General features: G+C 43.2%; 1 protein-coding gene across 5 annotated transcripts in view; it reads right to left on the bottom strand.

The window, feature by feature from the left end:
* ABCC5 (ATP binding cassette subfamily C member 5) overlaps nucleotides 1–13,705 on the bottom strand; it is a 67,906-nt gene that overhangs the window by 20,171 nt on the left and 34,030 nt on the right. For 3 of the 5 annotated variants that reach the window (XM_066193459.1, XM_066193461.1, XM_066193463.1), the window contains 11 exons: nucleotides 13,023–13,176; nucleotides 12,780–12,908; nucleotides 12,241–12,427; nucleotides 11,195–11,284; nucleotides 8,769–8,958; nucleotides 7,905–8,064; nucleotides 7,427–7,505; nucleotides 6,691–6,804; nucleotides 5,469–5,633; nucleotides 4,700–4,783; nucleotides 2,363–2,566 (listed from right to left, as the gene is read on the bottom strand). In XM_066193459.1, the coding sequence (XP_066049556.1) occupies nucleotides 2,432–2,566; nucleotides 4,700–4,783; nucleotides 5,469–5,633; nucleotides 6,691–6,804; nucleotides 7,427–7,505; nucleotides 7,905–8,064; nucleotides 8,769–8,958; nucleotides 11,195–11,284; nucleotides 12,241–12,427; nucleotides 12,780–12,908; nucleotides 13,023–13,176 (1,487 nt within the window). In that variant the 3' untranslated portion in view covers nucleotides 2,363–2,431. Of the gene's footprint in view, nucleotides 1–2,362; nucleotides 2,567–3,251; nucleotides 4,784–5,468; nucleotides 5,634–6,690; nucleotides 6,805–7,426; nucleotides 7,506–7,904; nucleotides 8,065–8,768; nucleotides 8,959–11,194; nucleotides 11,285–12,240; nucleotides 12,428–12,779; nucleotides 12,909–13,022; nucleotides 13,177–13,705 lie in introns of those variants that run through there. The other 2 variants (XM_066193466.1, XM_066193460.1) reach the window with 2 other exon arrangements.

A 13,705-nucleotide genomic window follows, 5' to 3' on the forward strand; every position in this document is an offset into this window, starting at 1 on the left:
TAATGTACTTTACTCTTCCCCAGAACTCAAGGCAATCAAATCACCCACCCTCTATTGCTGCCTTCCTAAATGGGAAAGGACAGAAACCACAAAATTAACAGCTTTAACAAGCACTTTTTTCTCTGCATGGCAACAGCAGGAGTCAGCAAGCTGGAAGGAAGGAGATGTGTGCAAGTAACTGTGATTTGCACTCCCCCCAGCCCAAGAGAAGCACAGTCTCTGCCCCATGTAATGACACTTCTGTAAGTTATTTTCACCCCCTAATTTTCCCTGTTATGCTTTGGCTACCTCACTGCCTGATGAGGGTCCAAGGCACATATTTTGGACAAGACAGGAACATTTCTCACATGGTTGTGGGTTTAATGAATCCATAGTGGTACATTCTGAAAGCCTCCCAAGCCTTACACTAACAGCTGCAGCATCTGCACCAAATTCCGGCTCAGTCTCCACTGTATTGTCACACCAGAGGCACAAAGTGTGGCCTCAGCACATTGTGGCTGTGGTTACAGGCTCAACCAAGGGTTAAGCGAATCACAGTATCCCCCTCCACCAACCTGAAGCTAAAGAAAACCTTTGTGTAATCACTTATATATAGTAAAACACATGCTACAGTTGCAGTAAAAAATAACGAGATAGCACTCAGGCTCTCTGGTTGCTGCATAAGGTACCCTCCACTTTCTCAGTGTTCTTTTGAAGCACCTTCAAAAAGAAATTTTGCCTTAATTCCCCTTGTAACTAAGAAAAACATTTTGTCCTGCCATTTTTGCTGTCCATGTCCTCCTTTAATAAATGTCCCCTGGCTTCCATCTACAGGTGATGGGCAAAGCACAGCCCCAGCAACCTCAGGATCTGACCCTACACAACCTTCATCACAGATAAACATCCTCAGGTGTTCAAGCCAGGACAACTTTAGGGCCTGATTACCCCAATCTAACTGCATGTTAACTCCAGGGTAATTTTAGAAGAATCCTACCTGTGCTTTGATTGAAGTGCCAAGCAAGTGCAGTGTGTCCACTCATCAGACAGATGAGATGAGCAGGAACACATTCCCTTGAAGAGGCTCTAAGCCTTTGATAATGAATCAGGATCAGCTGCACTCACTATGTTTGGACAGAATAAGCAAAAACTGATGTAATGGAAATTCCAGAGAAACAGCAACCAGTTATCCCAGGCAAATCTCTCTCCTCTTGCACAACTGCTGGTCCTGGGCCACAGCTTTTACTGTAAGGTGTGCTGGTTTTGGCTGAGGTAGAGTGAATTTTCTTCACAGTAGCTGGTATCAGGCTATGTTTGGGGTTGGTGCTGAAAACAGTGTTGATAATTCAGGGGTGTTGAATAGCTGTTGCAGAGCAGGGCTTGCACAGAGCCAAGGACATTTCTGCTCCTCACCTGACCAGCAAGGAGGCTGAGGGTGTTCAAGGAGATGGGAGTGGACCCAACTGACCACAGAGATATTCCAGATCATATGGCATTATAAAAGCTGGAGAGGAAGGAGGGGACATTCAGAATTATGGTACTTGTTTTCCCAAGCCACCGTTACACACAATGGAGCCCTGCTTTCAGGGAGATAGCTGCCCATGGGAAGTGGGGAATGAATACCTTGTTTTGCTTTGCTTGTGTGGCTTCTGCCTTCCCTACTAAACTGTCTTGGTCTCAAATTTGCTAGCTTTTACCCTTTCAATTCTCTCCCCCATCCCAAGGACTCTGTGGGGCTTAGTTGCCAGCTGATATCAAACCAGAACAGAAGCATGTGCTATCTCCATGCTATTTTGGGTAGGATCTCTTTAAGGAAACTCTCTGTCCCAATCCTAATCCGTGTCTTATTCTATTCCTCATAGGATGAAGTCTTCTCTGGATATCATACTGTAAATTCTAAAGCAGAATTCAACTCCCGAACATTCTAATCATCAACCTCTTGCTGAATGCTCCAAAGATACAGATATTTCAGTCCCATTTGTAAATATTAACATTTCTTCCTTCCACTTCAGTGACAGGGCCCTTGGCCAGGCCTCAGGTTGCTCCTGTGGTTCAGGATGAAAGCCAGTAAAAAAATTACAGCTACCCCTGTGAGCAGCAATACTTCAGTACACCTGTGAAACAAGTGCCAAATGAAGCACAGATCACAACAGAAAGAAGTTTCCTTCTGTCAGTCTCTGTCTTTAATTCCAAAGTAACAGTGCTGTAGTCAAGGTTTAACAAAATGGTTGAGCTAATCTCTGCTGTTCACAGGTGACTGGTCACCTGCTCCATCACACACCCTTGTTTGGCACCTTGCTGAGCTGTTTCAGCTGACCAAAGCTGCAGCAAAGATTCAGCTCCTTAGGAGACTGTAACTGGGAAGCAGCAATTTGGAGCAGTGACTGTTGAGCAGTTCCCTCTCACACCTATGCTACTGTTACAGCCAGCACCTCCTGAAAAGAGCAGCCCCGCTTCACCTCCCTTCCTGTGGGTGGTGCCTTCCTGTCTCCTCCTTTGTACAGCATTCCTGCTTTCTGCAACTTAGCTTTCTGAACTGGACCACACAAGAGCCACTGCTGGCATCGGGAAGGGAAGAGGAAGTCCCAGCCTGGAAGAAGAAGGAGGACAAGATCAGGATGGCTCCCCTTTTGCTCAGACTGCCATTAGCTCAGCCTTAGCTGCAAAGTGAAGCCACACACTGACCAGCATGCAGAACCAGGTACATTAGCCCATTTCCTTCAAGGGAAATATTGAAGTCTATGGGGTAAACTCCAGGCCTGTAAGCAGGGTAAGGTCTGTGCCAGTTAATTCTTGCTTTGTTCAAGAGTTAAGAACAATCACAACAATGTTTTCTGTGCTACTTCAAGCCACAGTGGAAGCTCTGTAATGCCACATTTTGCCTGTGGTACTGGTAGGTAGAAATGCTTCTTTCTGTGACTTTGCAGTCATGTCACTTTAAACAGTAGTGCTTTCAGGTAAAGAAAATGGAAAATCTGAGCCTAAGAAGGTCTTCCACCTGACCTCAAGTCTTCTACTTGGCTTGAATACTTGCACTATAAATTATTACTCCCTGTACTACTCAACATGCATGTATTGCATGCTACCCCCATGTTGGAGGGCACAAAAGTCACCCACTACACTTTTAAAGAAACACCTTCACTCTGAAGAAAGATCAGACCATGATGCATGACAAAAGGAAAAAAAGACCCCAAAGCCTTCAAATCTGTTCCCCAGGGCTCAAAAAGGTGCAAAGTTCTTTATGCGTCCAAAACAAACCACTTAAGCCAAAACAGTTTACAAAACCCAAAATAGTTTTATTTACTTTTCAGATTTCTGCCTCAATGAGACATTTTGCAAACATGCTAAGGCTACAAAATGTCCAAGTTGACAAAGACATGCAACGCTGACCATTCAGTAAGTCACAGCTATCACAGGAGCGACTGTGTCCCCCCGGCCACAGGTCCCAAAAAACAGGGATGGTGTACAGTGATCATGGCAACGCACTACGCAGGACCCAGTAACCTGAGGTAGGTCATTTACAGTAAGAAAACCATGTCCTACACCAGTGTTACATCCTGATCAAGAGGAACCCCTTTAAGGTTCCAGAAGATGTGGGGTCAAGGACTGCTTCCTTAACAAGTGTGCAAGAAAGAAACAGGAAATACTGATGTTGATTAATCTTAGTATAAGTGAGCAGAACAAAGAGTTAGTGTTACCCATGCCAGTGAAAGCCAACCTAAACCTCTGAGGAGTGTTAGCAGCTTCAAGATAAAGAGTCAGTCAGCTGAAGCAACTCTGAAAAGGCTTTCCTGCCAGCATACAGGGTATGATTTGAACCTAATGAATAATTTGTTACAGATCATTCCACAAACAGTAAGATTTTGGTTGTGTTAGATCAGCGAAGCAGGAAGAGCTTGGGCTTGCTTGCATCAAAATAAACTCTGCTGATACAGTAAGAAATACTGTGTCAGGACACTGAGAAAATACAAGGCCTTAATGTGACCCAGGAGTGGTTCTCCACTCGGATCACTAAAAACCCTGCTTTGGAGAAGCATCATGGGAAGCAGCAGCCGCTGCCGTGGTGAACATTAGCGATGCCCCAAATAGCTTTGATAAATTACAATGCAATAGTTACACCACAGAGCTCTTCTCTGCTGCGCTAGACAAAGATGTGACAATAAAGGACACTATTGCAAAGCTTCACTTCCACTCAGACACGCAGAAAATCTGGCACTAGGAAAAGACGAACTGTAAGAGACAAAACATTGCCTGATACAGTCCGATAACAAAGCCAGATCTCTGGTACCATAAACTGTACAAAAATGATAGAAAAGAATATGCACTGTTATTAATACAGTGCTTATTTTAATATAAAATAAACAGCTTACATTTCCACTGTAAATATAGGCTATATACAGAATTATGTATAGATATAGCTACATGTATAAAGCTTCATTATAGGCCTCTGATACATTTATAACTATGGCTCCCTGAGCCATTTGTAGAGTGCATTTAATAACAAAAAAAATTAGTAATATGGAATAAATACAATAATAAAAACATGAAGAGTTCTTCTGACATGGTTTTAAAAACTCTCTGGCTTGACACATTGTGCTAAAAATTAAAAGATGAAAAGGCAATAATCTGCGAGGAGGAAGAAGAGCTGGCCTGCCACAGGCAGGGAGCGTAGCTCTCCAAAATTAAAGTGACTTTGCCCTGAATTTCAGCCCTTGACAGCAACCTTGTTCTCTGCAGCAGCAAACATAGCATAGAAGCGTGAGTTCTCGTTGGCCAGAAGGGCAGTCGGGGTGTCGAATTCCACTACCTGGAACCAAACAAGGCAGGTAAAGCACGTCAGTAAAATTCAGCAGAGTATTGACTCCCACCCCTTGGACTTCTGATGTGATGGTATAAAGAATAGAAAACACAGTGTTCACCTTTAGATGAGACAGCAGGCAGTGGAAGTACCTGCATTTATGGATACTGTAACTTCAGACTGGCTCAAAAATTGGAAGTAGCCCAACAGGAAGTAACCCCTGGTGATTCTGGCAGAGGCAGATGCTATGGGCTTTTGCCTTCTCTACCTTTAAGAGCCTTGCCCAATGTTCTTGCATTTAACTGTTTATGGCTCCCAAACGGAAGCCTGAAAAACAGGTAAAGTATTTGTCACAGGTGTGCTTGATGGCACAGGGCTTTATGAAAGTACTGGGAAACTGCCACTGAGCCCCAGCAGAGATGTTTCTGTTATTACCCATCTCAGAATTAACCTACAAAGGACGCCTCAAAAAGATTTTTCAAGACAGAATGTTATTCTACAGTACTTTCTTGGTGTGAAAAAATTTTTGCCATCTTTGACCTTGTCACAGGCAGCAACTGGTTCTGTTGGAGTATTACTACCAAGGATATGAATGAACACAGAGAATTTTCTACCCTCCAGTGCAGCTGCTCCCTCAGTTCAGCCTGCACACATGGCACCACCAGACTGGAGGCAGAGACACCTCCCTGCTCACCTGTCCCTGTGTTAGCACCATGATCCGATCACAGCCCAGGACCGTGTGCAGGCGATGAGCAATTGTTAACATAGTGCAGTCTGCAAACGCCTCTCTGATGGTCTCCTGGATCAGTAAGTCTGTCTCTGTGTCCATAGCAGCTGTTGCTTCATCCAGGATCAGTATCTGAAAGCAGCACAGAATCCTGGCTGTTACCCATGGTCACACCTTTTCTGAATATAAAAATACATAGAGAGGGCAGAATGGCCACAGCCAAGTGTTGTCACAACTGGCAATCCTTACAGAGTTGCGGGCACGAACGCAGGTTTTACAAGTACCCTTTCAGTTTTCTTTATGTAATTGCCTTCAACAAAGCCTATGAATAACACATTTTACAGTCACATCCTATAACTACATATAGGTTATGACCTGGGCCTCAAGTTTCCACTAATTTCAATTTTATATTCAATAGATGGATCTCAAATACAAATGTTACCAGTAAACTAATTTGACATATCCCTGGTGGTGACATTCCTCCTGGAATGAGTCAATATTGACTAGGCTGAATAGCTTTCTTATGCTGGGTAAGAAGTCTTTTCCCCTTAGGCAAACTGATTTGGAGTGATTTCTTGTCAAAGCTGAACTGGATGTGCTTTGTGCAGGTACTGCAGAGACAGCAGTAACTTCTGCTGAGTAGTCTGACTTAAAACAGATGCAGAGTGAACTTTAAAATATTATGGTATGTCTGTTGCGTTTCAGAAGAAAGGTCATTAAAAAGAATCCTGGTCAATTTCAATTCGAAAGTCCTTTCTCACTGTAATTATTGTTTGTTTTCTATTCCTGCAAAATCTTTCACTTGACTGGCATAATATGGCCCCAAATTCCATTTGGAGACCACATTTTAGTGGAGCACCATGTAGAAGGAAAACACTTGGCTCATATTTCACAAAAAGGTGGAAGAAGAGAAGAACCTAATGCTCTCCAGTAACAGGACACTGAATAAATGATTAGGCCAGTCTGACACACTATGGTTGGCACTTGCGAGCAATGCCTTTCCAATGACAGGACATTACATGAGCTGGCTACTCATACCTTCCTGATTGTTTTAACCTTACACCTCTCTGGGTTGTAATAATCATTAGTGTGATTCCTCTGATACACAGAAAGAATCCAGCACATAAAAAGGCTTATTCAATTCTATAATTTTGGTATCTCCAGCTATTTCTTTCCCTGCTGTGCTCACCTTGCAACGACGCAGCAGAGCTCTAGCTATGCACAGTAACTGTCTCTCTCCAACAGAAAAGTTCTCCCCATTTTCCATCACTTCTGAATCAAGTTTCATAGGCAGCTGTGCAACCTTTGTAGGAAAGAAGAGGCAAAAATCTTAGAGAACTGCCCAAAATCATATAAACACAGATCTCCTGACAATCTTTGTCACCAGAAGAGAGTGAACCTAGATCCTGCAGGAATTCCTGTAGCCTGTGTTCCATCGCCATACCTGCCACCTGACTCACATGAAAAAGAATTGGAAATGTCATGGCAGCAAGACTTGCTGCAGAGGGCTGGTTTTAAGTTCAGTACGAATCTCCACATATGACATGTACGGTCACAAATGGAAATATAGAATGGACACCTAAGGCACATACATATCACTTGAAATGTTTTAACACCATAAGAATCCCTGTGATGAAGCAGCATTCTACTATGTATGTTTATATATATATATATTTTTTTTTTTTTAGTATATGCTATATACTAAAAAAACCCACAGAATATGGCATGTTCCTAAAAAGCAAAAAATATCAGTCTGATAAAATCATGGGAAAAAAGAAAAAAAAAAGGTCAAATAAAGCATAGAGAAGAAGGGGGAAAACATAGACAAAAAGCTTAGATAAAGACCTCTAAAGTAGCTACTAACAGAGTATGTGGCTTTGGAAGTTAAAGGCAAACATTCATCTCCCAGGGCACATAATACTTACACACTCCTTCATGTGAGTCCTTTCTAAAGCAGCCCAAATTTGTTCCTCACTGTACTGATTGAAAGGATCCAAGTTTGATCTGGAAGTGGAAGCAGAAAACAAGCAGAATTTTAACTCAGCAATGAATGGCAAACCAGCAGTGTGCTAATTCATGCAGACAGGTGATTCCCATTTGGCCTTCCACTAAGAGTTTCCTTGCCAAGGAAATCAGATACTCCCAGCACACTGAGGTAGAGATGGAAGACAAAGATACTACAACTTCAACCACATCTAAAGGAAAGCAGGACTTCCATACAGGATGATCACACCCAGTGCTGCTCTGGGCCAGCTAAAATCATTCATCTGTAGGGTTTTTTTTCAAAACCAGAACAGAAGCTACAATGCCTGAGAGCTACCACCTCACTGGGCACCTATTGCATTCCAGGTGTAAGCTGGAAGACTGCTCAGTCCCTTCTTGCCTTCTAATGGTCTCACTAACCTCACAGTGCCACTAAACAGCACAGGTTCCTGAGGGATTATGGAGAGTTTGCTCCGAAGATCTGCCAAGCCAATGTCATTTATTTTCACTCCATCAATTTTAATGCAGCCTCCAGACAGTTCAACGAGACGAAAGAGCGCCATTCCAAGGGAAGACTTCCCTAAAAACGAGACAGGAAAAACAAGACTGGTGTTTCTACAGAATCATAACAGCTTTCAGATGAGAATGCATTTTAAAAGCTGTCCACACCTAAAAAAAGTTTTAAAATACCAAGACATCCTGGCAAGCAATGCTCTGGTAAGTTCTGAGGTTCAGCATTTAAACTTCAGAGCAATTGTGGGGGCAGCTCCTAATCTCTCCTCAAAGAAGCCATCCCTGTAGTGCTGCTCCAACCCTACTGCCAAAACCCTGCCATGAAAACCCCACGCAACAATATAAATTACTTATTTAGAAAGTCATTTTGAGGTTGATTCAAGGCACCTCACAAACAGGGGTTTGGATTCTTCATGTTACAGATGTACCTGGCTGCAGCACAGTACAGAATCTTTCAAGAGAGTCAGACAAGCTGCAACAAGCACACTGTAGGCATCAATCTGTGCTGGCCAGTGGTCTGGGGAGTTAAATATGATCAACATACTGGCTCAAGCATAGCAGGATATCCCTCTGCTTTAAATGGAAACTTGTTTTTATTATTGTTTACAGGGATCTTGCTCATGTACCAACATGAATGGAAACCTCCACTGAGAGAGTGCTCAACCCCTCCTGTGCAACCAACTTACTCAAACACCGAGGAGAACCAATACGACTGCCTGAATCTATTCTGTAAATGTCTTACAACAACTCTGCTTAGTGTTTTTTCCTTACCTGAGCCTGTCCTCCCCACAATGCCAATCTTTTCCTTCGGTTTGATGGTAAAGGACACTTTTTTAAGTACCAGAGGGAGGTTCTCTCTGTACCGCATCTCTGCATTTTCAAAAACAACTTCACCTTCCTGTGGCCAGTCCAGAGGAGGAGTTTTATTCTTAATTCGAGCAGGAGCTTCCAGGGAAAGTGTCTTGTAAGAAAAATACAGAAGTTCAGTTTCCAGTAAACAAAGCACCAAAGGAAAATTATCAGCTACATCTTTCAGCGATTCTTCCCTGCAGACTCAGCCAAGATCATTTATGGCAGTTTCAGGATGAGCTGTTTGGTGGATGCGGGCCCAGTGGTCCAGCAGTTTGCTATATTACACTGATCACACTGTTAATTCCCCTCCTGTTGCCTCAGTAATGACATCAGTCCTTCTATACAACAGTGGTTTTCATCAATGGAATTCAAAATGTATTTTAGGCCTATTATTATCTGCACAATACTATTGAGTTTCATCACACTCCAAAGACCGGATGCAAAAATCTGCTGCATTTCTAAGCCTCGTTTGCTATGCCATGCCAGGGTCACCACTGTTGATTTTGACACAGAAGAGAAGGTCCAAGTAATACATTAAATGCCACCCTCTTCCTTCTCCTCCTCATGTTCCGCTGTCCTACTGAATCACTGAGTCAGTCCCTTCCAGCCTGCTCACTTCTGCTATGTCACTCTGCCCCTTATTGAGCAGTTCACAGATTAAACAGAAAAGCAGAACCTCTGAAAGCCAAACACAAGGCTGCTTTATAGCATGTTTAGAGTGAAGTCAAGGTCACTTTCTCATATTTGGCACAAGCACCCTCAAAAAATGGCAGCAATCTTGTCATGGGATTCACCTCATGTAACTGAACCAGGCCATGACAACTCCTTTATTGTCTCTACAAAGAGAGACTTCTACAAATGCTATAAAACAGCATTCCTGGAGAGTGATTTTTCTCATTCTAATATAAATACTTGGAACAGGTGATAAATTGCCCTCTAGAGACACTCATTTCCTACACTGACCATTGAGAGATCCCACAGGGATGTCAGTTGTGGACATCTGCAACATCTAGTTAGAGGCAGATTAATTGTACACCAGGGGGTTGAGAGAAAAAACAGCCATCTGCTATGATAGTGCTCCAATTCTTTGAGCTTGGTGCTCAAAACAGCAAACTTGAGCCCCCACTGAAAAAACCCAAGCCTGGGCCTTGGTAAGACCCAGGACTGGAATGGTGTTTCACTGGCCACCCACCCTTCACTTCAGCTTCAAACTAGTTTTACAGTTTCATAAACGGCTGTCTAGAGGTCAAAATTTTTTAAAAATCACAGAGAGTGTTGCTTAATAGTGATATAGAAGGATAGACATAACTTAAAAAACTCCAAACAATACCCTACAACTGTAGTTTTGCCACTAAGGGCCTGACTGTGATAAATCCATCTCAACCCAGTAAGAGATACAATATTTGGCACAGTTGCCAACATATGTGGTCACCAAGTCTTCCATATGCAGAAATTTTCTACTTAGATGCCTCCAGAGAATTTATTTAACTGGGGGAGTAGACAGGTTTGGGGTTTCTTTTCTTTCTCTGTTTTTTAGCCTGTGGAATAAATCCACAGGATTTTAAAAAAAGCTACAAGTATCAACACCTAAATAGCCTAGATTTACCAAATAAATATATGTATCTCCCTCTGAGGTTCACAGGGAACATTAAACAGGAAAGCCTTTCACCTCACACACCAGACCCAACAGGAGGCCTTCTCCTGGCTACGCTTTCCTCACTGACCTATGCCCAGTTCTGCACACAAATCCCAGTTACAAAGAATGGGTTACAGATAATCAGAGCAGCCTGCTAAGCATTTAGCCTGGCACATTTATCATGTTCAGCTGAGCACACTTCTCATGTTTACAGTAAGAGCATTCCCTTGACTTTTCAAGCATATGTTATGTAAGATAGCTGTGGAAAAGTAGGCTTATTAGGATGAAGTGGAATTACTTGTAGATAAAGTAACAAACAGTTATCTGTGTATAAATGAAGGCATTCCATTAGTTTTGGAATGAAGGATGCCAGAACACCATCCTTTTGCTGTAAAATAATGTTTTGAATCCCCAAGTTACCCCTTTCACACACTCCACCCTTTACTGAGTGTCAGCAAACTTCCAATAGCTTTACATAAATCCAGCAATGCTTCTAGGTTAGTTACCAACCAGCTCTGGGGCCATTCAGCCCCCCAGTGCTGATACATGTGCTTCACAAAAACATTCTGCAGTGTTACAGCACAGGCTTTAGTGCCCTTCCAAGATCAGGAACATATATCCTGTACTAAGGCAGACTATGACTGAGGCCAGCAATGCAACAAGCAACACAAAATTTCACAACAGGCAGTTGAATGCATTACAGTCCTACCTTGATATAGTGGTCAATCCTCTCAACTGAGGTGAAACGAGCTTCTGTCTCTGAAGCCAGTCTGACTGTAAACTGGAATAACCCTGTTAACTGAAGGGGTGAAAGAAAACACATTTTTAGAGCTGTGACTGGTTATTAAATTAAGAGATGAATGTGGTCAGCAGGATCAGGGCAGTGATTGTACTTGGGACTGGTGAGGTCACACCTTGAACCCTGTGTTCAGTTTTGTGCCACCCATTAAAACAGATACTGAGGTGCTGGAGCATATCCAGAGAAGGGCAACAGAGCTGGAGAAGGGTCTGGAGTCCTGTGAGGAGCAGCTGAGGGAGGTGGAGGGGCTCAGCCTGGAGAGTAGGAAGCTCAGAGGGGATCTTATCACTCTCTAAAACTCCCTGAAAGAAGGGTGTAGCCACGGGGGGTTGTTCTTTTCTCCCACTTAACAGGCAATAGGACAAGAAGAAACAACTTCATGCCAGGGGAGGTTTAGATTGGACATTAGGAACATTTCTTCATGAAAAGAGCTGCCAAGCACTGAAACAGACTGCCCAGGGGAGTGGTGGAGTCACCATCCCTGGATGTATTTAAAATGTATTTAAAAGTCGTGTAGATGTGGCACTTGGGAGCACGGTTTAGTGGTGGGTTTGGCATTGCTGAGGTAATAGTTGGACTCAATGATCTTACTCGTGTTTTCCAGCCTAAAGAATTCTATGATATTTGACACTCTTGACATTGGGCTCCATATAACTAAAGTGTTCAAGGCAAGTTAATGAAATAGTTCATCTTCAAATCACCATAATTTATGAATCCCTTGAGAAACCAGCAGCTTAGAAACGTTTCCCAAGAGAACAGCTTTAAGTTTGTGGTGTCTAAGCTCTTTAATTTCAACTCGGCGCCACAAGGAGGCAGAAGAGGCCAAACAGCAGCTCCAACACGAGTGCTCAGAGCCCTGCAGCTCCTCTGAGCCAGCACGGGACGCTGTTTGCTCATTAGCAATATCTGCATTAAGAGAGAAATTAAGTATTACAGTATGTGGGCTGTAAACTCACCTGCACAGCATATGAGATGGCCAGCCCAGCATAGGCAGGAGGGATCTGGCCATGCATCAGGACAATCATAAGGCCAGTGGTTGTGATCAGAGCAATGCTGATAATGTCCAGGCGCACAGCCAGCCAGCGCATGGCGCAGCTGAACAGGTAAAACGGGGCCTGGTTGTCATCCAGCAGCTCCTGGTACCTGAAACAAACACAGCAAAGGTTAGTAGACTCCATGAGCCTGATGTTCACAAATATCAGACCTATTTAAACGCCTGTTCCAGTATCAGGATTCAGGGTGGGAAGACTTGTCACTGACCAAGTTTCAAACCAAAACATGATGGCACGGTTTGCAAACTTTCGCCACCACTGACTGCTCTTCCCAGTTTTCCCTTACCCTTCCTTCTGTTCTCCCAACTTTCTTCCCAAGAAAAGTAACTTTCAGTCATAGAACCAACAATCCATCAGACCCCAGTAATAAATCCTTCTGAATGCCAGAAGCTGTTGCATTCAACTTTGTGCTCCACCATTCCCAGATGGATATCTAGACTGACCTGTGCAGAAATTCCTGTCCTTTGTGGTAGGCATGGATTGTGGAGAGACCCTGGATGCTAGATGTAATGTGAGACAAGAATGGAGACTGTGTGATGTTGTCCAGACGCTTGAGCTCTCGAATAAAGACTCTGGAAGGAAAGAAGCACTTTGAGTTTCATGCAGAACCACCACATGCCAACCACTATGTTGTATTTGAGGGTGAAAATATCTGTACTTTTAGCCAAAGCAGCTGGTGCACTTACCTAGACACAACATGAAGAACTGTGAACAGGACAATGAGGGGCCCCACTGCCACCAGGAACCAGGGGAAAACCCCAGAAACCACCCCCACACAGAAGAACACAAGGATGACGTTCTGGATGAACATTTCCGCTTGAAACGGCAAACGAACGTCAACTGGTGAAATGGAAGGAAAAGAAGATCTTAAGTACAGAAAACTAAACCTATAGAAATTAACTGAGTCCAGCTGTACATCAGTAACAAAGACAGTGATTTCTCTTAGTTAAGTCAAATTTAAAATGTACATTTTCATTGAGATGTTTTTACCTTCTGCATTGCTGGCAGTCTAATTATTCCCATTTGCAGAATAGCACTGATGGAACTCTGACCCAATTACCACCTCTGCTGCACATCAGCTTCACTCTGATATTTTAAGTTGTCCCTGCATTAACTGCTGAGAGCCCATGTGCAGCCTAGAAGTACAACAGCAGCAGCCCATTTCCTTCTTTGTAAGTGAATGATCATGCCTGAGCCATCAGCTGCCTTCTAGAATCATAACCCAGGTACAACCCAATTCCTACTTTGTTTACTGCAAGTGCACATTTGGCAACAGACATAGCGTACAACCACCCCAACAGCAACAGACTAGAGAGTATTCAGGAGTTAATTGGGAGGTCTGAATACGGGATTTACAGGGCATAGAGTG

The sequence above is a fragment of the Chamaea fasciata genome, unplaced genomic scaffold (genome assembly GCF_029207755.1).
Source record: "Chamaea fasciata isolate MVZ Bird 193981 ecotype frontalis unplaced genomic scaffold, bChaFas1.0.hap1 SCAF_11, whole genome shotgun sequence".
NCBI lineage: Eukaryota > Metazoa > Chordata > Aves > Passeriformes > Sylviidae > Chamaea > Chamaea fasciata.